The sequence below is a fragment of the Serinus canaria genome, chromosome 5 (genome assembly GCF_022539315.1).
Source record: "Serinus canaria isolate serCan28SL12 chromosome 5, serCan2020, whole genome shotgun sequence".
Taxonomy (NCBI): domain Eukaryota; kingdom Metazoa; phylum Chordata; class Aves; order Passeriformes; family Fringillidae; genus Serinus; species Serinus canaria.
In genome coordinates this window covers 8,993,654-9,018,980 of record NC_066319.1, presented here as the reverse complement: position 1 = coordinate 9,018,980, position 25,327 = coordinate 8,993,654, and the positions used below count along the sequence as shown (strand labels likewise).

The following is a 25,327-nucleotide window of genomic DNA, read 5'->3' as shown; positions in this document are numbered from 1 at the left end:
CTGGGAGAAGAGACCAATCCTACCTGGCTGTAGGGACAGGGAGGGACTCTATTGGTCCTACCGGACTTTTCTCAACTCCTGTCATGGAGTTGAGAAAAGTCCCTCCTGAGCCTCCCCTTCTCCATACTGGCACAAGATCTTTGGGATCTTGGGTACTTTGGGACGTGGCCAGTGTTATCCCAGATTTCTGTGCTGTGTGTGGTCACAGGTGTTCCAGTGCCACCTTGTGTCCTAGTGCAGCCAGGCTGTGCAAAATAAATCCTAAATCTGCTTTTAATCCCTCAGCCTTCTTTGCCATCACATCCCCTCACCCTTTTATTGGCAATGTTGTGCCTGCTCTCATCCCTAACCAGGAATTTTGTGGTGCTGGATGTCCCCTTAATTCCTGAATAAACTGCCTGGCCAAGAAACAAGGAATTGATTTATAAGTCTTCAAAAGGCAAGTTGGAATTTTAGCCCAGCTTTCAAACCATTCCACTTCCAAATCACAAATCCAAGCCCCAGTTTCCCATTTGGGAAGGAAGATTTCCCTCTCTGGACTTTTGGATCCTTCTGGATCTGAGTCTGCCCGCTGAAGTGAGCAATGTGATGACAGAGGCAGTTTTTCCTTTTCCTTTCTTTTTCCTTCCTTTCTTCCTTTTCCCTTCCTTTTTTCTTCTTCCTCCTTTCTTTGTCCTTCTGCTTTCTTTTTCCTTTTCCCTTTGTCCATTTAACCATTTTTTCCCCTCTTTATTTTCTTCATTTTTCTCCTGCTTCCTTCATTTTCCCTTCCTAATTTCTTTCCCCTTCTTCCTCCTTCCTTTCTCCTTTTTATCCCCATTCCAAAGAATCATGAGTGGGCATGTCCAGAAACTTCCACTGATTAAAGACTTGGAATTTCCTCCATCCTATGGGCAGTTATACAGCCATTCACCTGAGTTATTCCATCAGAAAGGGAGGAAAACACCAGGAGCCATCCTTGGATACAAAGCAGTATTTATATATTTTATTCATATGGGCACATTTACCTCCAGCATAAAACAAAGTCTAAATAAGCAAAACAAAACAAAACAAATAAACAAAAAAAAAAAAAATCCGGGGAATCCGGAAACTCAGCCCTCAAATTCAGCAAAATATAAATATAAATCAGGAAGAAAAGAGGGAAACCACGCTTCTTCCCCACAAATAAAAACCAGGAATCAATAATAACCTGCTACAAATGCAACTCTACGAACTGGCTGGCAAAATACAGTGATTAAAGCTGTGGCAGCAACATTTAAACCAACAAAATTAGTGCTTTACGTGGTGTTTTTTTTTTTTCCTTAATTCTTCCAGTGGTGCCATAGTCTCTATTTACAGGCTTTAAGCTCCAACAGTAGGACAGAAGAGTTGGGAATTTGCTTTTGAAACAACTCCCAGACAGCCTCATTCTCCACCCTTTTGTCTTCCTTCCTGCCAGGAATGTCTCTGCTGCTGGATGGGGAGGGATTTCCCCAAGCTGGAGAGGTGGGCTCGGAATTCCCTCTGTCCCAGGCAGGGAAAGGCCTGATTGTGAACAGGGTAATGATTGGGGACAGGGGAGGGGCAGAGATGCGTTTTGGGGGGGAAATCCATGCAGACAGCTGTTTCCACGGGCCTGGAAGCAATTCTATGACTCCTTCATTTTACGTGAACCCCTCTGGAGCTCGTTGCTGCCTTGCTGGGCAGCACCCGATGGATGATTTTTATCATGGAATCCTGGAATGGTTTGGGTGGGAAGGGACCTTAAAGCCCATTCAGTCCCACTCCCTGCCATGGGCAGGGACACCTTCCACTAGTCCAGGCAGCTCCAAACCCATCCAACCTGTCCTGGAACACTTCCAGGGATGGAACATCCAAAACTTCTCTGGGCAACCTGTGCCACTTTAAGACATAAGGTACTATTGACACTAAAAACTTCATCCTGAATCCCTGTCCTCTCCTGATCCCAGGGACTGCTGCCAGCTCCATGTGGGTAGGGCTGGCTTTGGCACTCCAGGAATTGCCACATCCCAGTTAAACCACCTGGGCACCATGTCTGAGGCAGCATTTGTGAATATATGTGGGAAAACACTCTTCCTTGGGACTGTTCCATAAGGAAAAAGGCACTAGAGATGTTTCCAGGCACTTGGTTTGATGGGAATCTCCCTAAAATCCCATGGCTAAGCATCCTGGGGACACCTGAGAGATCCCAACTCCTCCTGGGCCACCACTGATTGATTCCTTCCCTCAGGAGGGGGGTGGAATGTACTGGAGTGTCTTGGCTGAGGGGGGTGGTGATTGCAGGCTCTGGCCCCCCCAACATTCCCTGTTTACTCTTCCAGGAGCTTTTATCCCAGCTCAGCATCACTCACCTGAGGAAGGATGTGCCAGCCTGGGCCACTGATTGCCAAGGGAACAATAAACCTGCCAAGGAAGTAATTTCCCAGTTTAAAACCAGGAAAAACTGCTCAGGGCAGGTGGAGGGAAGAGCACTCAGCTACATCCAGGTGTTTCCTTCCTAATTTCAGGGTAAAACAGAGAATCCTGCTGAGCACGGAGCCCCTCTGCTTGTGCACAGTTATACCCAAGCCTTGGGGTGTCTGTTGTCCCACTGAGCTTTCCAAAACTGGGTTTTCCAACTGCATGGCTGCTTGGAATGCCCTGCTCACCCACTATTCCTGCTTCCCAGGATTCAGTGGATTTTAGTAACTATAATTCAGTGTTTCCAGGCCTTGAAAACCTCCCTACAAACAGGGGGCAGATGCCAAATCAAAAAGTGACATCACCAGGAATTTCAGGGCTGCTTCGTTGGGATAAGCTCAGGAGGGGGATGATGGGAGATAAAACCAGATGTGCCCAGGAACCATCAGTTTACCTGGAAAAAACCCATCTTTGTTTCTCCAGAGCAGATTTAGAGTGTTCTTAGGATCAGCATGTGGCATTCCCCCCTCACTTGTTTCCTCAGGGAAATCCATCTTGGAATACCCTGGAGGTGGCTGAGCCTCCAGGAACACAGACAACTCCTCTGTAGCACGAGGAGCAGGATGGGGAGGAAGCACAGGGAGCCACCTGACTTTCCCACAGGACACACGTGGCTCAATGGGGCCAGAAGGAAATTCCTGGGGTTTTTTACGGCTTAAACCCCACAAGAATTCAGTAGTTTAGCAATTTAAGGACTTGTAACAGTAAAATATCCCAAATTCTCCCAGCATAGCTCTGTGAGGGCAGGGACAGCCTGCAGCTGCTGCCATCCCAACTTTTGGGAGAACACCACCCCTTTCCTGAGGCAGAGATCCTGCCTGGACAAAGATCCTGGTGCTCCCAGGGACTTGGCCTTGCTCCGCAGGGCACTCCAGGCTCTGCCAGTGCTGCACACCTGGGCAGAGGTTGGCACTGGCTCCAGAGCCGACCAGGCAGCTCCGCACATACCGCTTCCAAGTGGATAAAAACGGATCCTACCACACTTAATGTGGGTAAGTCCCGGTAATTTGTCACCCCTGGCTTGGGGACAAGTGTCCCCAGGTGTGGCATGGCCTCAGCAGCAGCTTGAGTGGGGTTTTATCCATCCACACCTGGATATCCCACATGGATATGGGATTTAAGAGCACAAAGAAGAGGGGGGATGACGTTAAAGCTGCTCCTTCTCCGGTTGTTCCTAGAGGAACATTGGCAGGTCTGGGAGTCTCTGGGAAGTCTGTGGGAAAGGGCCCTGGGCCAAGCAGAAGGAACAGCAACTCCAGTGTAGAACTTCCAGTAGGTCCAGGCACAGCCATCCTTTCCAGGCCAAACTCCAGCGTTTGGCTCTTGGAAATGGCTCCAGTGTTGAAGCAATTCCAGTGTTGTGAAGAACTGATGTGGGACATCTGGGAGCACCGGGTAGGGCTCCTGTCCATGGAAGGAGCACCCCTCAGAGATGTGGCAGAGCTGTCCACGCTCAGTCTGGTGTGATGCTTCCAAATCCAGTGTTGGAAGGGGAGGGGGAAGTGATGGAGGACACTAACATCCCCCTAAGAGAAGGAGAGGGGTGTGGGATGCTGGGAATCGGTGTGAGATCCCCCCAGGAGCCACCACAGGGCTGGTGGTGGCTTTTAGGTCCTGTCTGTCCTGAGCTTCAGTGTCTCCAGCCATCACCATTCCAGCTCCGGAGCTGCCGCAGGACACGGGGATGAGGTGGGGCTGGGGGCCAGCGGAGCAGGGAATTCGGGAGGCTCCCAGTGGCACCAGTTCCCCTCCTGTCTCCGAGCAGAGGGCACTGGTGCTGCCGGGACTCACTCACAGAGCCAGTAGAACTGGAAGTAATAGTCAGTGAAGAGGTGTCCCAGCTGCTCCAGAGAAGTGCCGCAGTTGGCTCGGCCCTAGGAATGGGAAAAGCAGCTTAGAGAGAGAAGGGTGCGACTCCAAGGGTGGAATTCTGCCTGGATTATGGGCTGGGGCAGGCACAGATCATCTTCCTACCACCCGCAGGACTGTGGGAAGCTCCTGGTGCTAAACCTGCATTTCCCACGTTTCATAAATCCCACATTTCTCTCCTTCCACGTGGCCCTGGACAAGCTGTGGGTACTCACCGGCTGTGCCACTCGGAAGTGGTAGGAAAACTCCCGGAAGGACAGCATCACCAGGGGCCAGCGGTGCGTGGTGTCCTGAGGAAGGAAGGGGAACAGCTGGTCAGGGATGAGCTCGGGGGATGTCCTCCAGGCTGGATCTGTGAGGAAATCCACAGCTTTGTGCTGTCTAGTGACCCCACAGATGTTTCCTGGAGCACAAGTGGGATGAGGAAGGGCTCTGGGAGCTGGGGGGGCTCAGCTTGGAGGAAAGGAGGCTCCAGATGGACCTTCTGGCTCTACTGGGAGTAGAGATGGTCCAGATGGACATACTGAAAGTTCTGCATAACTCCCTGAGAGTTATGAGAAAGCCAGGTGGGATCAGGTTCTGCTCCCAGGGAACCAAGGACAGGATGAGAGGAAAAGGCCTCAAGCTGTGCCAGAGGAGGTTTAAGTTGGGTATTAGGGAAAATTCCTTTATGGGAATTCCTTGATGAGAAGGGCTGCCATATTCCCTGTGGGAATAAGTCAAGAGGTGGAAGGGGAGCAGCAGTGGAGTCCCCACTCCTGGAGGGATTTAAAAGCCATGTGGATTTGGCACTTGGGGACATGGTGGCCTTGGCAGTGCTAGGGGAATGGCTGGACTTTCCCAACCTCACTGATTCCGTGTGTATTTTGTGAGCTGTCCCCTTCTCCCCACCTGTGCATCTGTGGAGTCAGTGGAGCTGTTCCTGCTCACAGCATCCTGGCAGGGATCACTGGAGACAAGGTCACAAAGGGAGATGGAGACAGTGGAGGAGGAGCTGGGAAGAGAGGAGACCATGAGAGCCTGGAAGGGGAACAAGTGTCCCTTTCCCATGGAGACACCACGGCCACATCAGCCACTCCAGGGGCTCCCAAAGGACATGATCCATGGGCACTCACTTCATCTCCAGGGTCAGGTTGGTGTTCACGGCTGTCTGCTGGCTCACAGGGATGCGGTAGCTGAAATTCCCAGTCCTGGGAACACAGAAAGGACATTAGATGTCACCAGGCTGTGGGACACAGGTCAGGACAGGACTCAAAATCCCTGGCAGGCTGAGAGCTCAGAGGGAAGAACTTCCCAATGTCCGAGGAACAAGCCCACCTTCCCCCGAGGGAAGGCTGGGAGCACCAGCTCCTCTTCCCATGGAGCAGCACGAGGTGATGGCAGGAAACACCCAAGAAAATCTTAGAAAAAATCCCAGATTTTCCTCTTTGCTGCTCCCACCAAAGTGCCACCAAGGTGCCACCAGCCAGCCCTCCCCACTCACCTGCAGGCGTCAGCTGCGGCGCAGTACTGGGAATGGATGGCCAGGTTGATCTCCAGGATCCGGATGGATTGCAGCACCGGGCTCAGCCCTACCAGGGAGAGAACAAGATGTTTAGGAACAGCAAAAGGTGGAAAATCCCGAGGCTGGAAGGGAAAGAAGATGGGATCCACATACCATCCATGCCGGGCTGCTCCGTGCGGGGCCGCTCGCTCACCGGCTGCCGGAGGCTGCGCTGCTGCCGGGAGTTGCTGCGGGAGAGCGAGAGGTTGGAGATGTACTTGGATTTGCCCTGGATGTGGGAGAAGGGGGAGGAGGGGCTGGCATTGGGGCTGCCGAAGCTCTGAGACCTGTCAGGAGTCTTTGGCCACTTGGTGTAGGAGGCGGATTTCCCGGTGATGCCCCTGGATTTGGCTTTGATATTTGTCACTGGCAGGAGGGAGGGCTGGCTTTGGTCTGTGGAAAAACGGGAGAGAAGGTTGTGCTGAGAGGCAGAGAAAGGCTGGGATCATCCTGTCCCCATGTCACCTCCTGATGCTCCCCAGGTTGCCCAGAGAAGCTGTGGCTGCCCCTGGATCCCTGGAAGTGTTCAGGCGAGGTTGGACAGGACTTGGAGCTACCTGGGATAGTGGAAGGTTCCCTGCCCATGGCAGGGGTGGGAACTAGATGGGCTTTAAGGTCCCTTCTGACACAAATCATTCCAGGAGTCTGTGCTTCCATTCCTTCTGTGCCTGATGGAGCTGATGATGGAATGAGGTCAGACCTCAAGGTAGGGCTGCTCAGCTGAGCTGTGCCTGGTGTTGCTTCCCATGACTTTTTGCTGGCAACATGGGAAGCTCCAAATCCTTTCCAGACCCCATGTCCCCCTGGCAACAGGATCCAAACTGCACCACATGGGCAGAGAAGGATATAAAGTATACATCCAAGGATAAGGATAGAATGGGTATCAGCTATTAGAGAGCTTCCAAAGGAATGGAATGAGGATCTGGAGGGGAGAAGGAGCTGGAACTGTTCATCCTGGAGGAGACTGAGGAGACCTTCTCACAAGGAACACAAAGAGGACATGAGGCGACACAAACCTTGGAGATGTCCCAGCATTACTGGGAATTTGGGCTGGCCCTCACCTGTCCGGTTGGCGGCATGGGCAGGGTTGGTCTCCGAGGGAACAGTGGAGGAGATGCCAGTGGGAGCAATGGAGCAGCACGTGGAAAAACAGGGAGGGCTGAAACAGGCCAGCACACCGCGACTGGGAATGCCAAGGGCTACTCCATGTGTCTCATCTGGGACTGCAGGGACACAGGGAATAAGTCAAGGGATGGAAACAGGAGCAGCACCCGGTGTCCTGCAGCCCTTCCATGAAACCAGAGCCATCCCAATCCATCACCCACCATGCTCTGGGGGGGTCCTGCTGCTGGCCCCATTGGATGTAGCCGTGGATCGCACGATCTGTGTCTTATCAATGTTCTGGCTTGACCTGGAATGCAGGAAAAGATGCTGGAAACCTCCTGGGTGTGGACAATGGGGTCACTTGTAGGTGGGGAGAACAGTGGCTGCAGCTGGAGGATGGGAAGAGGGACATGGACTAAGTGGAGATGTGGAGAGGAACAGAGTGATTTGGGAAAGGCAGGAGAAAGGCACACGAGCCATGAAGACAGCAAGGAGAGCTCAGAAATTCCATAGCGAATGGTGTGGCTGTTTCATGTCTGGTAGGGAAAAATCTCAGCTGGTCCAGAGGACACCAGCAACCCCCCTGGAACATGATGTACATGGTGGATTTGACTCCCATCAGGAATCTTCCACGTGGATTTAGGTGCTTGGGAATCAACAGGCTTTAAGCTCTCACCACTCCCTAAGGAATGTGCCCCTTACTCCTTGAAGACAGACTATTCCTCACCTTGTTCCTTAGAAACACACACAGTCCCTCAACCTCCCAACCCCCAAATTCATCCCACGGAATTCCAGGTCTTTTACTGCAGCTATCCAAGACCTGAGCTGAGGACACCACAGGCATCTCCTGACTGTTAGGGAGATGGGAAAGGGATGGAATCATTCTGCAGACCTGGGAGAAAGAGCATTTCTGGACATCTGTGTCCATGTCTTACCTGTCCCTGAGCATCATTCCAGGTTTCTGTGGGATTAACAGAGCTTCACTCATTTAGAGGAAATTTAAAAAACACTTTGTCATCTCCAAGATTTGTCTAAATAGAGGGATTTTTTTCCAGGTGGAAGGAGACTCAATGCCAATCTTCCAAGGAGAATGTGAGCACAAGCCCCCGGAGCTTCACCTTCATCCTGATCTAAATCCAGCCCTTATCCCTGAAGTTCCTCCACTGCCTCATCCCTTTTCTTTACACAGCTTTATCTTGCTCCTGCTCTCCCTGCAGGATGCAATTTCTTTATTTAACCTTTAACTAATTGATTCTTCCATCTCCTACTCCTAATTTCCCTTCCCTGACAAGACCCATAACCCTTCCTCCTGGAATCCCACTGGGAGTCTCACGTGCCTTTCTCTGTTTCCAGTTTCTTGGCCTTTCGTGGTGCAGGTAAAAAAAAGAGGAATTAAGAGAAGGGACGAAGGAATTAAGTAAAGAAATAATGAAAGAGTCACATACCGTGGACACAGAGCGACCGGAATTCCGGGACCCCCATGCCGAAAGAGGGCCAGGAGACAGGCAGTGGGTACAGCAAAGGAGCTACAGGACAGTGCAGGGAGACAAGGAGAACAGGAAAGTGGGAAGATGACCAGGGGGACAAGGAATGATAGAGGATATGGAAGATAATTGGAAGGAAAAGACAAAAATGGGGAAATCAAAGACAAAGTGGAAGGAAAATGGGTCGGATGAGAGATGTAAGGAGGAGAGGAGGGACAAAAATGGGAGAGGGAAAAGAGAGGGAGAAAAAGAGACTCATTATCGGGTTACACAAGCTCCCAAAGCTGATCCAGCCCTGCTGCACCAGTGGGATGAGGCTGTTTTAGTCCAGCTGGAGGCATCCAAGGAACATTCAGCACATCCTAAAAAGAGATTCCCTTTTCCTTCTCTATTCCTTACTTCTTGCTCCAGATAATTCAACCACCATCAGACTGAGATGTGTGGCTGTGCTTGGCAGGGTCTGCAGCTCTCGAACTGTGCTCAGTAATCCCAGTTTCTGTGCTCCAGCCTCTCCCAGGTGTCCTCATCCCTCCCAGTGATTCCCAAAATACCCACCCATCGATGTCCACGAGATCCTCCTCGCTGCGCAGGCTCAGCACATAGAGTGTGGACATGGACACCACACTGGAAAAGAGAGAAGGACAGGGTGAGGAGGAGCAGGGAGCAAGGAAAGGGCATGGGATTGATCCACTTCCATGGGACTCCAGCCCAGGAGAGATGGATGCCTCATCTCTGTAAGTGTTCAAGGCCAGGCTGGAGCAACCTGGGATAGTGGAAGTTCCCAGCTTATGGCATGGGGTTGGAACCAGATAAACTTTAAGGTCTCTTCCAACCCAAAGCATTCCAGGATTCTCTGGAAGAAGCCATAGACCCACAGCCCCTCACTGCACACCCCATGGACGGCACGGTCCCAACAGATGAGCTGGATGCCGAAGCCCAGGAGTGGGATCTCACCTGAATGCCATGATAATGACCAGGGCAATGATGGTGCCCTGAAGGAAGCGCTGGCTGATGCAGGCCTGCTCCGGAACAACTGACGGAGACTGCAGTGGAAAAAAATGCTGGATCAGCTCAGGGTCCCCTGGATCAGCTCAGCTCCCTCACTGCTCTGGTCCTTGCACAGATCTCCCCCAGCCCATCCTGAGCTCTCTTCCTGCCTCCCTGAAAATCCTCAGCTGCCCAAGTTTAAAAGTCATTCAATGTCTCCATTAGGAGATAGAAAGGAAGATCATGGGAAAAGTGAGGTTGGAAAAGCCCTCTAGAATCATGGAGTCCAACCCTACCCCCAGCACTGCCAAGGCCACTAATCCATGTCCCCAAGTGCCAGATCCACAGGGTTTCTAAATCACACCAGCAATGGGGACTCCACCACTGGAGCCCGCTCCAGTGCCTGACAGCCCTTTCCATGAAGAAATTTTCCCTAATATCCAGCCTAGCCCTCCCCTGGCACAACCTGGGGCTGTTTCCTCTTGGATCAAGCAGGGAGCAGAGCCCATTCTCTTGGGTCCAACCTTCTTCCAGAAATTTGTGGACAGTGAAGTTCCCCTGCTCCTACTTTTCCCCAGGGTGAGCCTCCTCTGCTTCCAGCACTGCTCCTTTGGGATCCATCCCTTACCTTGCTGGCGACTTTGTGGGGTCTCTTTTTGTGGGGCACACTTCCTGCCCGGCTGAACTGGCTCCCAGTTTGGCTGCAAGGAGAAAGGAGGAATGGGGCTGAGCTGGGCAGGGATAGCTTTCCAAGCCATTACCAGGAAAAAATGGGATTTTCTGGGAGGGAAAACATGTTTTTGTGGTGTGACAGTCACAAACCCTTTTGGTGCTTTGCCCCAAAACTGGCATAAGCAGGGTCAGGAAGGAGATTTTGGAAGCATGGGAAACTCTTTGCCATGAGAAAGCATTTCATCCTGGGTGTTTTGGGCTGGTCCTGTGGGAATGCCAAACCTCCTCAAGCTCAGCTCTTTAAATCCACTCCAGGCCAAGCGACACCAGCCAACATCCCAGTCCTTCCTCATCTCCCTGTTCCCAATCCGAGCTGCCCCTTGGAACTTCCTGGGATGAAAGGGGACATTCCCTGTGGCTCCATGGGTACCTGAAAGCTCCAGAGCTCACAGTTGACTTCATGCTGTCCAGCCTCTTGAGCTTGGCCAGCTTGTGGCTCCACCTTTCCAGCTCATCGATCCGTGTCTCCAGGTTATCCGTGAGCTTGCACAGCTCCTTCACGGCTCCCACATTCTCCATGAAGATCCGCTCCTGCCAGGGAATCAGGCCAGCAGGCTGAGGCACACCTGGACCTGGATGATCCATGTGTGCCATGGGAGACTGTCCCCTCAATTCCCAGAGCAGCAACCAGGCTGCCACAGGTTGGGAAAGGTCAGGAAACCAGGTGCTCCAGGTTATCCTGACATAAGCACCCTATCTTATCTAGGAAGGGGAGATTAGGACTAGGAGCCTCCCAGCAGGAAGCTGCCAACAAGGAGCCCTTCCCAAGGGAGATGCTGCCAAATTTCACCAGCATCAGGCTGGCTCCTCCCTGCCGGTGTCCGATATCCGCCCAGGGCTGCTCCCAACTTCTGGAAGGCCAGCCAGGTCTGAAACTCATCTGGGAGCATTTCCCAGCCATCCCACTTTCCCTCTCCCATACCCAGCTCCACAATTCCCTCGAGCCAGCTTCCCTAGCCTCCTGGCTGCCACCAACCTTGTTCACCACCAGGAAGTTCTCCAGGGTTTTCCCATTGGAAAAGACCAGGTCCCCAGTGTCCTTCACAGCTTCTGGCAGAATCTCCTTCACTTCCTGAGCGATGACACCTGTGTGGAGATGGAACAGTGCGGTGGGATGGGATCATCCTGCACCCCCTGGATACTCATTCCAAGCTGTGCAGGGCTCCTTGGAGACCCTCAAGGGCAGAGGATGGTCAGACAAGGCTGCTCCCCAAATTCTATGGATAGGGATCATCACCCCACCATAGCATACTTGGAGAAACTTTCTCCCTGTGGGAAGTGCCACCTTCTCTCCCGCTCACCAAAGAGGGAATTCCATTAGATTCCTTAATTTGGGAGGTCAGAAGGCCCCTCTTGCCCACTCCACACCTGGGGGGCTGCCCTGGTACAGAGCTGAATCCCCTGCGTTTCCCAGCTCCTGGGAAAGGCAGGGAATTCCTGTGGGACATTCCTGTGTCAGAGGCATATTCCCATGGGATGTACCTGTCTCAGAGGTGCTGTCAATGCCCACCGTGGCTGCAAACTCCGGTTTGTAGTTGTAGTGCACCAGCCTCATCCTGGAGATCCGCTTCAGCTGCTCCGTGGTGTCCACCTGGGACAAAACAGGCACATGGAATTCCCAATGGGAATTCCACTCTGCATCCAAGCAGGACAACCCATTATGGCCCGTGGGAATTCCTTTGGGAGATAGCCCTGAACCCTGCTCTGAGCAGCCATGAGGACAAACAGTGGGGTTAATATCCAGGTAGGGACAAGACAGGGATAGGGAAATCAGGAGACTGAGTCTCCTTGCAGAACCAGACAGAGGGAAGAGACAGTTCCCAAAAACAGGTGACATGATTATATCCTGCTTTTCTGGACAGGCAAATCCAGCTGAGGGCTCTGAGAGCAGAGCCAAGCCTTTCACCCAGGCTCTGGCAAAGCCCAGTGTGGTACCTGCCACATTGACCTTTTTTCTACTATTTTTCCACCTTTTTCCCACTGTTGGTTACTTCTGGTTAACACTGGAAGAGTCAATTTTCCCTAAGACATGGTGGACTGGCTGTGCTTGGGACAGATAAAATCCTAAGGCAATTCCCATCTGCTCTGCAGTCATAGACTCAGGGATATCCTGAGGTGGAAGAGGCATGAAAGAATCACTGGAGTTCTTCAGGCTCCTGGTGACCCCAAGCCCACTCTGCTTTCCAGGTTCTCACCTCCTGGATGTCTTCTTTCACTCGGACATCTGAAGGGTGCATCAGGGACCCCATGACCTTCACGTTGCCATGGACCACCAGGGCCTCATCCGGGCGGTCCGTGTTGATTCCCACGCGGCCGTGGTGGAACACGGTGTCTGGGAGCTGCGCCCGCTGCCACAGCACGTCACTGTCACTCTCAAACTGCCCTGGGTTGGAAGCCTGTGAAGAAATGGGAAAACAAGGACTGACTGAAAAGCAGGGAGGGGAACGCTGGGAAGAAGAGGTGGGGAAAGTTAGCCCTTCCTTCTTCTTCTCCTCCTCCTCCTGCTCCTTCTCCTTTCCCTAAAGGAATATCCTTGCTTTCTTCACCTGTTATCCCAGCTATCAGTGTTCCAGCCACTCAGGACAGCAGGAAACCAAGTAACATGGATGATACTCCTGGGTCCCAAGTTCAGAGCATCCCAGGCTGCCCACAATTCCCTGAAATTCTGCACTGGGCATCCTGGAAGCTGCCTAATCCATCGTGGACTTCTTGTCTGAGGTCCCTGTTTGGACCTCAGACAAGAAGTCCACGATGGATTAGGCTTTCATGTTTTGGAGCTGAGTGATCCAGCAAAACCCTGGGAGAGCCTGGGAATGGTGCCTTTCTTTTCCTACTCCCCTGCCTTAGGACACGAAAAAGTGATGTTCTGCGAGAGTGCCCAATTTTCCTGCATCTTCTTGTTCCTGCTGCAGAGTTCCAACAACACTCTTTCCTCATTCCCAACAATTCTACTGGACACTAATCCCATTTGGAGAATGGAATTCCTTCCTTATCCGGTAACAGGCTCTTGAACCAGGTATGGAAAGTCTGAAGCCAGAATCCAAGTGTGGACAGGGAAAGCTTCAAGCAAGGCAGGGAGAGTTTGGATGAGGTGGGAAAGGTGGGAAATCAAGTTTGGAAAAGACCTCTAAGAACATCAAAGCAAATCCAGCACCTCCACCACATTCACCACTAAACCATGACCCACATCCACACATTTTGTGGATGTGGAATGTGGGAAACAGCCCAGGATGGTGGAGCAAAGGAACGTGGGGACAGAAGGAAGAGACAGGGATTTACCCGGACGATGATCCGCTCGGAGATGTGGGCTGCCAGCGTGTAGTTCTGGTTCTGGGCGTGTGCCTGGAGGGCCACCACCAGCATGAAGTACCTGCAGAGGGACACAGCTCAGGGACACATCCTGTGCTAGGAAGAGCTGGATATCCATCCCTTCTGGAGCACTGGGCACCATGGTGGGCTCGCAGCACCCCCTCTCCTTGTGCTGGGTGCCCCCAATCCCTCCCAGATCAGGGACACCCTGCTGGTGTCCACAATCCAAGCCCTATTCCCACATCCCACTCCAGCCACTCTGCCCAGCCCAGGGACAGGCAGATCCACAGGATTCTCAGGATGTTGTGGAGGAGGCCCCGTGTCCTCCCTCACCTCTGGTCCGGGTTGGGTTTGCCTTTTTTCCTCATGTTGTTGGCCGTGGTCTCACTGAAGTGCAGCCGCCCCACAGTGACCTTGGTGACCTGCTCGGGGGGGAGGTTCACCCTGGAAGGAAAGGAAAACAAAGCAATGAGTGAGGATGGTGGCTATCTGGGAATGGTGCCTCTCTTTTCCCACTCCTCTCCTATCTCTTCCTTCCTTAGGTGTACACAGTTTTCCTGCACCTGGAGGCCTTGAACCCAACAACACTCTTTCCTCATTCCCAGCTGCACACTGGTCCTATCTTGGGACCTGCCACACATACTTCATGCCCTGAGGAACCAGGTATGGAGAGGCTGGAGCCACAGCCTGGAGAGGAGAGCTTTTTGGGGAATGGCCATCTCCTGGCCTGCTCCACCAGTCTATGACCTGGGCACAGAGCAGGGCTGGGAATGCAAAGAAAGGAAAACAGGAGAAAACTGGAGAGTGTGACACTCACACAGTGGAGTGGGAGACCTCCAACTCCACCATTTCCCTACCTTCTCCTGCTGTTGCTTATTCCCTGGAAGTAGAGGATGCTCATTCCCACAAGGACATACTCACGTGACGGGGTTGAAGGGCCGTTTGCTGCGGTCCGACTGCGACTGCTCGATGTTGATGGACTGGTTCAAGGCCTCGAGCTGGAGAGAAGGATTTGGGAATGTGGCACAGAGCACAGAGACCTTCCCCCTCCCACCTTCTCCCTCCCAGCTCTCTGCCCACCCTTCCATGACAGGGTACACCTGACTCTGAATACGCAGACTGAGTGTAGGCATTGTCCAAGTGTCAAAAAAGTTGAGGGTGGAAGGATCCTCCCGAAGTGCCCTTATCCCTCAGGATTCAAAGGTGAGTGGGAAGCAATCCTGAAGATAGACTGAGCCCATCTTAGGACTTGTATTTCAATGGCCTCAGGGGATGTTTACATTGGATATCAGGGAAAACTCCTTCATGGAAAGGGTGGTCAGACATTGAAACAAGCTGCCCAGGGCAATGGTAGAATGGTGACTCTACCATTCTACCATTGCCCTGGGCAATTCTACTCTAGAGGGATTTAAAAGCTGTGTGGATGTGGCACTTGGGGACATGGATTAGTGGTGGCCTTGGCAGTACTGGGGGAAGGGCTGGACTCCATGATCCTAGAGGGCTTTTCCAACCTATCCCACTCTGTGACTGTGTGATTCCATACAGTCCTCTACTACATGAAGAGGTGCTGTTACCTGTCCCCAGCCACCTCCCAACCCCTCTTTTCCCGGCAGGATTCACCAAGGTCCCTCAGCTCCCGCTTACCTTCACTCCGTGCAGCTTCAGGTAGAAGCATTCCAAGGGTTTCAGGCCCTCGGGAGTCTTCACATACTTGGGATCGCCGAGCATTCCGATGTACACGGTGACCTGGAAGTGGTTCTTCTTCTGGCACACGAAGGCGTCGTCTCCCACGGAGAAGTTGAAGCCCTTGTCGGCATCCACGCGGTACGTGAGCATCGGGCTGGGGAGAGGGAGCAGCTGAGAACAGGAATTTCCCACAGAAGCTGTGGCTGCCCCATCCCTGGAAGTGTTCCATGCCAGGCTGGATGGGGCTTGGAGCAACCTGGGCTAGCAGGTGTCCCTGCCCATGGATCATCACTGGATGATCCATAAGGTCCCTTCCAACCCACATCATTCCACAGCTCTTCCCATTCAGCTGGGAATGAATATGGAGATCCCAAGTTAAAAAATCTGCCCAAAGCCTGGAGCATCCCTTTAATGTGGGAGCAGCAGCTCAGACTGACCCACACCTTGTGGCATTCCCAATGTCACCTTCTACCAGCTGTACCCTGGTATCCCGAATTCCTGCTGAAATCACAACCACCTGCTCTGGCTGCTGTGGAAAAGCTTCCAGCTCTCCCAGCGGACAGGTCTGGAGGAGGAGGAGAGGGAGGGAGGGAGGGAGGGAGGGAGGAGGGGTCCTGGCTGCTCCGTGAACACACACCAGCTGGAAAGGTTTAATCTACATCTCCTTAATGGGCTGGTTTCCATGGGAATCAGGGAAATATGTGGCCTTTGCAGTGAGTCCGTTTTCCTCACCACCCATAAAGCCCAGTCCTGGGCTGGTGGGCCCTCGGAAGGGGGGGAAGGAGCTGCCTCTCATCCTGCAAAACACCCAAATCCCATTGTTTTTAATTAAGGAACAAGGGATGAGATAAAGGGGGAGCTCAGCCCAGCCTTGGATCTCAGACTTAAAAATTATGGAGTACTTTTACTCCAAAACCAAACCACTTATGACTTCCACCTCCAGATGGACTGGAACAACGGGAGGGGAGATGGACAGACTGACAGTAAGAAATGCGGCAGAACTCAGAAGACTCTGGGAAGCAGGAGATAGGGATTCTTCACAGTATCCCTCCTATTTTTCTGGAATAAAACCATTCTCCCCCTGCAATCACCTGAGGAGTTAATCTGGATGAGAGCAGGGGGTGATTCCAGGTTCCTATGAGTAAATAATTCTGGGATATCCATGAGGAACTACTCACTCCTTACGCCTCAGGGAGTCGGGAATGCTGTGCCCTGCTCCAGACACAAACCAGGCGGTGGGAGCAGAACACTACCTTAGCCCAGAGGCACGAGAGGAATTCCCCAACCTCCTCCCAGCCTCAGCCCTGGATTCTCCATCTGGATGTTCCTGACTGGGACATGCAGCTGAAGCTGACCCAAGCACCCTCATCCCAAGGGGATCCAAGCAAAGCAATTCCTGGCTGTTTTTAGGGTTCCTGAGTGTTCACCACTCTTCCCACTGTTTTTTAACTGGCAAAGCCAAGGAGAGAAAGGGGCTGTCTGAACTTCCAAACCATGGATGCTTCCCAAATCAGAAAACTGATGGCTGCTAAATGTGTGCTGACAGAGGGGAGACAGGCCAGCTCCCCCACTCCTCAGCCTTCTGGAAATTCCAGGTCTTCCACAATCCCCTTTCAGAGGTTCCCTTTCACTGATTTTCCCATTTTCCCCATGGCTGTGGCTGGCACATCCCCCAAACTGGGATCCCTGCACTGGGACTGATTAGAGGGAAGAAGCTGCTTTCCATGCTGGCTTTTCCAGGGACAGGGCAGGGGCCAAAGGGCAAAGTGTCAGGAATAAAAGGTCTGGGGTCAAATGGATTATTTGATCCCTAACATCCCCACTGACAGGGGCGGATTAAGGCAGGACAGAAGGGCAGGATCAGAGGAGGTTTTTCCCGATACCAGTGAGGGTATGGGGTTACAAACTCCCCACAAGGAATTGTATTGGGATTTGGTCAAGTGCAGGATGGGAGAGGGATGCTCATGTTCCCCCATTCCTTTCTTCCTTCTGTCCATCCAGGTTTCCCCATATCTAAACTGCTCCTAAAACATCATATTGGGAGACCCCTAATCCAAAGACATTCCCTAATTCCATGCATTCCCTAATTTCTTTTGCTTCCAGGATACAAACTCCAGCTGAGCAGCAGGACACTGTCATCTCTCCCACACAATCCCACCTGTGTGTCCATACTACGTATTCCCTTCAGCTTCCCAGGACACATCCATGATCCATCACCAGCACCCCATATCACATATCCCAAAACACATCCAGCAGGTCTGGACCACGTCTCACTGGTCTCCATTCCCTTGGTGAGATCCAGGACGTGCAGCATAGCCAAGTTTGGAGTTGTTTATCTAGCCAAGGGGTGCAACCCAAAACCCCAGGATTAGCCCCGGGAGAGCACCAGTTTGCTGGATGGGAAAAGAACAGCACTTTCCCATTTCCCCAGTTCCAAGGCTCTGGCCTCAGCATGGAGCTGTTTCCATGAAGGGCTGCACTATTCCCAGCTGCCTTCCCTCAAACTGGGAGAGGGAGGAGGGAGCTGGAATTTATCAGAGCCTGCTGTCAGGGAGATGAATGGCTCCTTCTCCAGGAGTAAATTAGGGAATTGCCCAGTTCCAGGCCTCTTTGGCTCCGCTGCTGGAAACCAGCTCATCCCTGGAAATGTTCACTGAGCCTAAACCCACAAAATCAGAGCAAAAGGCCAAAAACATTGTATGTTATCCATAAAATTAATCCAGGGATTTTTGTCTCCTTCAACAACACAGATTCCTTGGCAAAACCTGAGACACGGGCCTGGAATGGAACCTAATCCCTACCCCATCCCGTTATGGAACCTAATTTTTTGTGTGCAAAGGGAGGAAACCATGGAATAGCATTAATTGTACTTTTTGCCCTGTAATCGCTCCCAAGAATCTGGTAAGAACCTGGACAGCTTCCCATGCTCTCCCTCCTTCACCTCCTTTCTGGACTCTTTTCTTAGGATCAAGAGTAGGAAAAATCAGATAATTCAGATGATTCACATTCCTGAGGCTGTCAAAAGGTTTTGGGCACCTGGATCACAGGGAACTGAAACAGCACATCGAGACTGGGGACAGCTTCCAGCAGAAACCAGACTGGGAATGGCTGCTCCTTGGAACCTAAACTGGGGGAATAATTATGGATCCTGATGTGGATGCTGCTCGTTTGCTGAGGACACCGAAAAGCAGAAAAAAAGGAGACAATTCCCACCTGTCAAATTTGAATTAACCAACCTAAAAAATGCCATTACAGGAGCAAGGAAATATGGACTTTTTTTGTGTGTTTCTCATAGATTATCCCAGGAAAGTGCTGCACCAGGAGAATGAAGGGATGTTCCATTTAAAAAGAGATGTAGGTCCAGCTTGGACAGGAGCAGGAAGAGTCCCCTGAGGTAACGTGGAGCTAAAAATTAATCAATCAACCTTTAACCCTTAATTCTGCTCAAATCCAGCACCACAACAAAGCCCACGTGGCTTCCTCAAATCCCCATGGAGTCACCTCAATGGAATTTATTCCTTACACAACAGGATGACGACCTCAATGCCCCAGGAGTGGGTTTGCTCTGGCTTTTACCCTAAATCCTGAAAGCAGGCATTAGGGAAGTGATCCCAAGATCCAAAGGGCAGGGCTGGTTTTGTAGATGTTCTCCAGCAACTCCTCCATGTCCAGCAGAAAATATGGAGTTTGTCTCTGCCAATCCACCTGGGGACAGCAGGGTGCATGGAAAATCTCTGGAACTGGGATAGAAATGCCTGGAAATGGCACAGGACAGGCTGTGATGTGTTTGGGATGGAAAAACATTTTCCCCGAGCAGGAAGTGGCGAGAAGGAAAAGAGAGGCTGGAAAACCAAAGGATAAGAGGTGACATGTCCAGACAGAGGTGAGAGGAGGTGGCAGTGGAATTCCTGCACATGGAAGAGGGATTTGGGGGCAGGATCCATGGGAGACGCTCAGCTTTCCCCACCATCCAGAGGAGGCAAACTGGTGGTGGAGAGCAGGGAAAGGTGCAGGATGGCTTTGGAACTGCTTATATTCTTTTATGGAAATGGCTTGGTAAACCAGAAGGAATTGTCTTCCCAAATTATCCCTCTCCTGCTGTGGGGTGGGAAAACAGCCACAAGAGAGTCAACCAGCTCCAACAGAGAATTCCCTGCCCTGGCACCACCAGGAAAGATGGGATAAAGACTGGATGAGCAGATTTCTGTGGGAAAGCTGGGACTCTGCCCCCACCCTTGGAGTCCTTGGCTCCCATTCCCAGGCAAAGTGTGATCACAGTCCTGGGTAATCCACAGGTACCAGAGCTTTCCCTGCTCCATGTCCCCTACAGGACCCCAGCTGGCTGTGTGGAAAAAGGAGGGAGGGAATTGGGAGGGATCAGAGGGTCCCTGAGAGGTTCCTGGAAGCCATCCCACTGCTTGCCAGCTCTTGTCACCTCCCAGGAATGCAGGGAGGATCCAGAGTGGTTTCTTCCTGAGCACTCCTCCTTCCTGGTGTGCTGCCTCCACCCTCTGCTGCCTCAGTTCCCAGCCCACCTTCCCAATTCTCTCTTCCATGTCTTGATCATCTCAGCATTCCTCTCTGGCCTGTCTGCCACCTCCTAGATTTCCTAAACCCCTTCCCTCTTTTTCCTTCCTCCTCTGCCCCCCCCAACCACTCCCACTCCTCCAGCTCCTTTCCACCCTGCTCAAGCTGCCCTGAAGTGGCTCTGGATGACCTCCAGCCTCCCACACTAGGAATTCTAAACCCTAAATTTAAAATCCAGGACCCTGGTAAACCCAGGGAGGGGGAAAAGGTGCTGCTCATCCCAACTTTCCTCAGGACAAGCCCAGATTTGCCAGTTAGGCCCTCCATGGTGAGCAAGGTCTGAGTGACTCTGGAATTGTTAACAAAGCTGCTGAAATGCCTTCTGCTATTCCTTAATTATCCACAAAAGGTGTGGAGGAGCAACATTCCCAGTAGGGAAGGGGCAATGGGGAGCATTACCTCCACCACAAAGCCCAGCCCAGGAGATCCTTATCCCATATTTCGAGTGGGATGCTCCCAACCCCACTGGCTTGCCATTTGCACAAGGAATGTGAATCCCACTTTCCCCACTGGCGAAGGAATTACTCACAGCTCCTTGTAGTTGGCATCGTACAGAGTTGCCCACTTGTTCTGCTGGTGTGGCTGCCACTTGATGGACTGGAAGTTGGGATCCAGGTAGGAGCCGTTCAGGCTGTCATTATCCTGGATCAGGCCTGTGGGGAACAGTTAAAATGGATTAAATCCTGATTTTCCTCGCTGGGCTGAGTATCCAGAGGGGTGGGAGCCCAAGGAAGCGACCGGCACTGCCTGAAGCTTCCCTCCTGACTGCCGGGGCAGCACCAGATCCAGGGAGAATCCCACAGGCTGGCAACCTCTGGCAGCCATATTCCCTCCTTCCAGGCCCCACGCCTGGAATTCAGGGGATAACGGAGGTACCTGGAGAGAGCGCTCCCGGCTGGTGCCAGGGAGGCGTCTGGACGCGGTCGGGATTGAGCGGAACCGATCCCATTCCCGGCTCCTGCTTGATCAGCCCGTTGAGCATCTGGGCATTGAGGGTGTTGGGCGGGGACTCGGAGTGTTTCCGCTTCTTGGCGGGATGCACCGGGAGGCTGTGGATACCACGGGAACACTCAGCAGGGAATGGAGAGTCGGGAGGTGACAATCCCACAACCAGGACAAGCGGGATCTCACATGGAAAACACAGCATTCCCACAGCACTGTCCCACTTTATCCCACACTGCTGAGTCTGGGTCATTACTTGTGCTGAGCCACATCTTTAATTCCACAGAATCCCAGAATGGTTTGGGCTGGATGGGACCTTAAAGCTCATCCGGTTCCAACCCCCCTCCATGGGCAGGGAACCTTCCACAGATTTCCCTTGTTTGTTCCTACCACCCAACCCCACACTTCAGGCAATCCACACACCTCCAGCTCCAATTCCCTCACCCCTGCCATTCCCAGGCCTTACTCTGCTCCGTGCTGCTGGAGGAGCTGGTGCAGCATCTGGGATTGCTGGGCATGGTGGAGTTCGGCGGGCGCCATTCCCGGCCCGACGCTGTACGGAGGCATCAGGGGCTCGGCCTTCAGGAACATATCCCGCTGCAGGCCGGGAAAGTGGGAATTGTGCTGCGGCTGGAGGGGGTGAGGGGGCGGTGGGGGCGGAGGAGGGGGACCCTGGAGGTGAGGGGGTGGAGGAGGAGGCGGCGGAGGAGGAGGGTGCTCCAGGCGGGAAGGGGGAGTCATGTGACACATATTTTCGGGAGTCATGGTCCGGAGGAGGTGAGGATCTGAAAAGGGAGAAAGAGCCAAAGTCAGGAGGGTCCTGATCCTACTGACCCACTTATCTTGGATTCTCAGGCTGATGAGGCTTGGAACAACCTGGGCTGGGGAAAGTGTCTCTGCCCATGGCAGGGAGTTGGAATGGGACGTGCCTTAAGGTCCTTTTCCACCCAAACCATTCCAAGATTCTATCATTCCATGGGACAGTGAGGAAGAAGAGTCAATGGAATTACCTGAACACCCCCAGCACTTCCAGGGAAGATTTCTGACAGGGCACTTTTAAACATTTTAACTGAAACCAGGAGGAGACTTTGATCCCTGAATTTAAATAGATAAAAGGGACATTCAAATGTGATTCCACCTTTCTCCTCCTCCATTTGGAATGGGATACTAAAGCCATTCTATAATTAGGGTGGATTTGACTACACCAGCACCAACAGAAATGTTTTGGGTGTGAAGGGACATGCAAATCCATGTCCCTTCCTGCCCTCTCCTCAACACCTCAACATTCCAGATCCACTCCCTCCCATGGGCAGGGACACCTTCCTCTATCCCAGGTTGCTCCAAGCCATGTCCAACCTGGCCTGGAACACTTCCAGGGATGAGGCAGCCACAGCTTCTCTGGGAAATCCATTCCAGTGCCTCACTGCCCTCACAGGGAAGAATTCCTTCCCAATGTCCCTCTGGTAGTGGGAAGCCATTCCCCCCATCCTGACATTCCATGCCCTTGTCCAAAGTTCCTCTCCAGCCTCCAGCCTCCTTTTTCTTCACCAGGACAAAGCCCATCTGTTTTTCCAGCCTTTGCCTGATATTTGCATCAACCTATGCCTTCAGGTGTCCCCACAGAACACCACAATCCCAGCAGGAATGGGGGACTGACTCCTGGGATGTGAGGAAACCGCAGGGTAGGAAGAGAAAGTGACTTTGTCTATAGTGCAAGACAAAGCTTCTTCATGCTCCAATGTGGAAAACTGGCGGCAAAACGCATCCAGGGACTGGCCAAGCCAGGCACAGCCTCTGGGAACACCGAGAGGGACGGCAGGGAAAGATCTTTTGGATCTTTCCAGGCTGAGCTGGATGGACTTTGGCCTCAGAACACCAAGGCAGGGGTTGAGTAATGAGGCCAAAGCGCTTGACCAGGAATGGGAAAACTCCTCCCGTCAGAAGGTTTGAAAATTGGAATGTGTTTGTGGTGGGTCCCCCTGCTGAAGGCAGCCAGGGCAGGGCTGCTTTCACCCATCCTGCTCCCTCTAAGGTGTTCTGCTTCCCACTGGGACCTCTCAGTGCCTTTTCCACACACATGGAATCATATTCCTCCTTCCAGGCTCAATTCTGGGCCAGCCTTCCTTTGGGAGCTGCCTCAGGAACAGCCCAGCCAAGGTTAGGCAAGTGATGTGCTTGTCCAAGGCATTCCCAAATCCAGGGAAAATCATCTCCAGGAATGCCATCCCAGCTTTGCGGGTGCCCTCTGGATCCTCCTCTCCTTCCCAACTGAGCTCTGAGCACTCCGAAGCCTCTCTCCCCACGGTGAGCAGCCCGGCCTCTTTGTTATATTTAAGGAAGGGCCAGGAGGAATTCCAGGGATTTTTTTTAGCAAGATAAACAGAACTCTTGACCTCTTCCATCAAAAAAAAAAAAAAAAAAAAGAGGAGCAGGCGCTGTTCCCGGTGGGGACTGGGCTGGAGCCTGGGGAAGAGGGTGCTCCTGCCGAGGGGGAAGGGAGACCAGGACAACCTTCCCTCCTTCCTTCCCAAGGAGTTTTTCCATGGTAGAACAGTGAAGGTCACCAGAGGGACCAAACAACCCTCGGTGGCTTTCCTGGGGGAAGCCTGGAGTACCCTGCAGAGACCCCGGAGGGGGTCCCAGCTCCCTGTGCCATTTCAGTGGGAGCGGGAGATCCTTGGGATCAGCTGGAGGGGAGGGAAAGGCTGGGAAGGAACTTACTGGAGAATGGCGGGTTCATGGCTGCTTCCCAGAGCCTGGTTCCATGTCAGGGACGCGCTCCTGCTCCGTGATCCCGAGGCAGAGGGCAGGACGAGGGGGATGGCGGGCTCCACATCCCACCCTGCCACGATCTCCCCACGCCCACGGATTCCCACCACGGATTCAGTGTCCGTGGACTCAGGATTCCCACCACGGATTCTGTGTCCGTGGACTCCCAGCTCTCCTTCTCTGCCGGTCCCTCTCCCTTTTCCACAGCTGGGAGCGGAACAATGGGCGAAAGCTGAGGGATATTTACTAACTGATAATCTCCCCACGTAGTGCAGCCGCCTGTTTTCTCCCGGCTGATAAAGACTGCAGAGCCAACCACTTTCACAGAATAAAAAGGGGGTGGATGCTGGATTTGGGGCTTGGATTAGGATTTTTTCCCCCCCCTTCTCCCTTTTTGAAGCACTTACCGTTCACCTGCTGAGGGGAGTAGGCTTCCGATCCGGAATCTGGGGGAGAGTCCGGCAAAGTGCTGTGGAGCAATGGGAAAAGAGAAGGGAAAGTCATTTTAATCCAGCTTCCAGCACAACCAAGAGGTCCAGGTGGATTCAAGCACTCTCCAAGATCTGGCAGGGGAATCCCAGGTGCACCTGCAGCAGATCCCAGACACCCTGAGTGTGTCCATCACTGTCACGGGTTCCACTGGAGCTCAGTGACAGGGATGTTTTGTTGAGCTGACAGTGAGAATTCCAGGGAAAAGAAGCCAAACAAATTTATCTGCTTCCCAGGGAAAGGTATACTTCCAATGGAAATGTCAGTCAGTGATCAAGTGGAATGCACAAAGCTCTCTCTCCATCTTGGAAAGCTGTTTCAGGCCAGGTTGGAAAAGGCTTGAACCAACCTGGGATAGTGGAAGGTGTCCCTGCCCATGGCAAGTGCTGGGACTGGATGGGCTTTATGGTCCCCTCACATCCAAACAATTCCACGATACTATGAAATGAGAGGCTCTGGGGAATCTGGGAAGCCCATGGAATAGATTTTGCCTGTACAAACCTAAGCACCACCACAGCTCCTGCTGTATCCCCCTGGATATATTCCAGTATCCAGGAGCAGGATTTCGCCCTGACTGTAAAACACAATCCAAAAAAAAATGGGACTTCCCAGTTGCCTTTTCTGGCACACCCATGGCTAGCGATGGCAGGACCAGGTCATGTGTGGTGGCACAGCAGGGACAGAGAGGGAGACCATGGCACATTCCCATTTTCCACAGGAATTCCTTTCCATTCACCCATCCTACCCCATCAGCTTTATGGACGTGAAATAATCCCAGACAAATCCCAGTGCTTCCTGGATGAAAGCCAGCCAAAAAGCAAACGAATCAGAGAGGAAAAAGCATAGGACACACTGCACCAACTCTGCTCCTGACAGCACCCACAATTCCAGCTGGGAACCAGGACACAGGATCTTCCTGGACCAGAGAAGCCCAAGGCCCATTGACTGGATTCTCCATGGGAAGTTGCACACAGCAGGGGCTGAAGAGGGCTGAGGTAGGGTGATCCCAAAAAACCCCTTGCTGTACTTCCCTCTTCCTCCACCTTCCCTTGGAGCACCTTTCCACCATTCCCTTCCCACGCCTGGCTGGAGCATCTATTCCCAGCCTTATTTCCAGGCTCCTTGCCATGTGGGATCGGAGTTCATACTGTATTTCCTATGGACTTATCAGGATTTATGCACCAGCAAGCCAAGTCTTGGCCAGTAACAAAAGGGAAGAGCACAGTTCAAGGAATCCAGAAGGCTGGAAAAGGTGGACACTGCAGAATTCCCACTGGGAGGTAGTGTGGCTGTGCCCAGTCCAAGGGAAGGTTTGTTGGTATCTACCACCTTGTTCCTGAGCACATGATGGGATGCTTGGGCCAGG

General features: G+C 52.5%; 1 protein-coding gene across 2 annotated transcripts in view; it reads right to left on the bottom strand.

Annotated features, from left to right (window-relative positions):
- Positions 1 to 958: 958 nt before the first annotated feature.
- The window catches only part of MYRF (myelin regulatory factor), a 44,238-nt gene continuing 19,869 nt past the window's right edge, over positions 959 to 25,327 (bottom strand). Inside the window, exons 4-27 of one of the 2 annotated variants that reach the window (XM_050975317.1) lie at positions 23,880 to 23,941; positions 21,170 to 21,488; positions 20,638 to 20,810; positions 20,291 to 20,414; positions 15,133 to 15,328; positions 14,410 to 14,486; positions 13,822 to 13,932; positions 13,459 to 13,549; positions 12,375 to 12,575; positions 11,662 to 11,770; positions 11,156 to 11,265; positions 10,550 to 10,710; positions 10,076 to 10,148; positions 9,415 to 9,503; positions 9,016 to 9,084; positions 7,198 to 7,283; positions 6,934 to 7,095; positions 6,160 to 6,265; positions 5,987 to 6,060; positions 5,813 to 5,900; positions 5,445 to 5,519; positions 5,221 to 5,323; positions 4,545 to 4,619; positions 959 to 4,334 (exon numbers count right to left, since the gene is read on the bottom strand). In XM_050975317.1, the coding sequence (XP_050831274.1) occupies positions 4,248 to 4,334; positions 4,545 to 4,619; positions 5,221 to 5,323; positions 5,445 to 5,519; positions 5,813 to 5,900; positions 5,987 to 6,060; positions 6,160 to 6,265; positions 6,934 to 7,095; positions 7,198 to 7,283; positions 9,016 to 9,084; positions 9,415 to 9,503; positions 10,076 to 10,148; positions 10,550 to 10,710; positions 11,156 to 11,265; positions 11,662 to 11,770; positions 12,375 to 12,575; positions 13,459 to 13,549; positions 13,822 to 13,932; positions 14,410 to 14,486; positions 15,133 to 15,328; positions 20,291 to 20,414; positions 20,638 to 20,810; positions 21,170 to 21,488; positions 23,880 to 23,941 (2,821 nt within the window). In that variant the 3' untranslated portion in view covers positions 959 to 4,247. Of the gene's footprint in view, positions 4,335 to 4,544; positions 4,620 to 5,220; positions 5,324 to 5,444; positions 5,520 to 5,812; positions 5,901 to 5,986; positions 6,266 to 6,933; positions 7,096 to 7,197; positions 7,284 to 9,015; positions 9,085 to 9,414; positions 9,504 to 10,075; positions 10,149 to 10,549; positions 10,711 to 11,155; positions 11,266 to 11,661; positions 11,771 to 12,374; positions 12,576 to 13,458; positions 13,550 to 13,821; positions 13,933 to 14,409; positions 14,487 to 15,132; positions 15,329 to 20,290; positions 20,415 to 20,637; positions 20,811 to 21,169; positions 21,489 to 23,879; positions 23,942 to 25,327 lie in introns of both variants that reach the window. The other variant, XM_009097239.4, reaches the window with a different exon arrangement.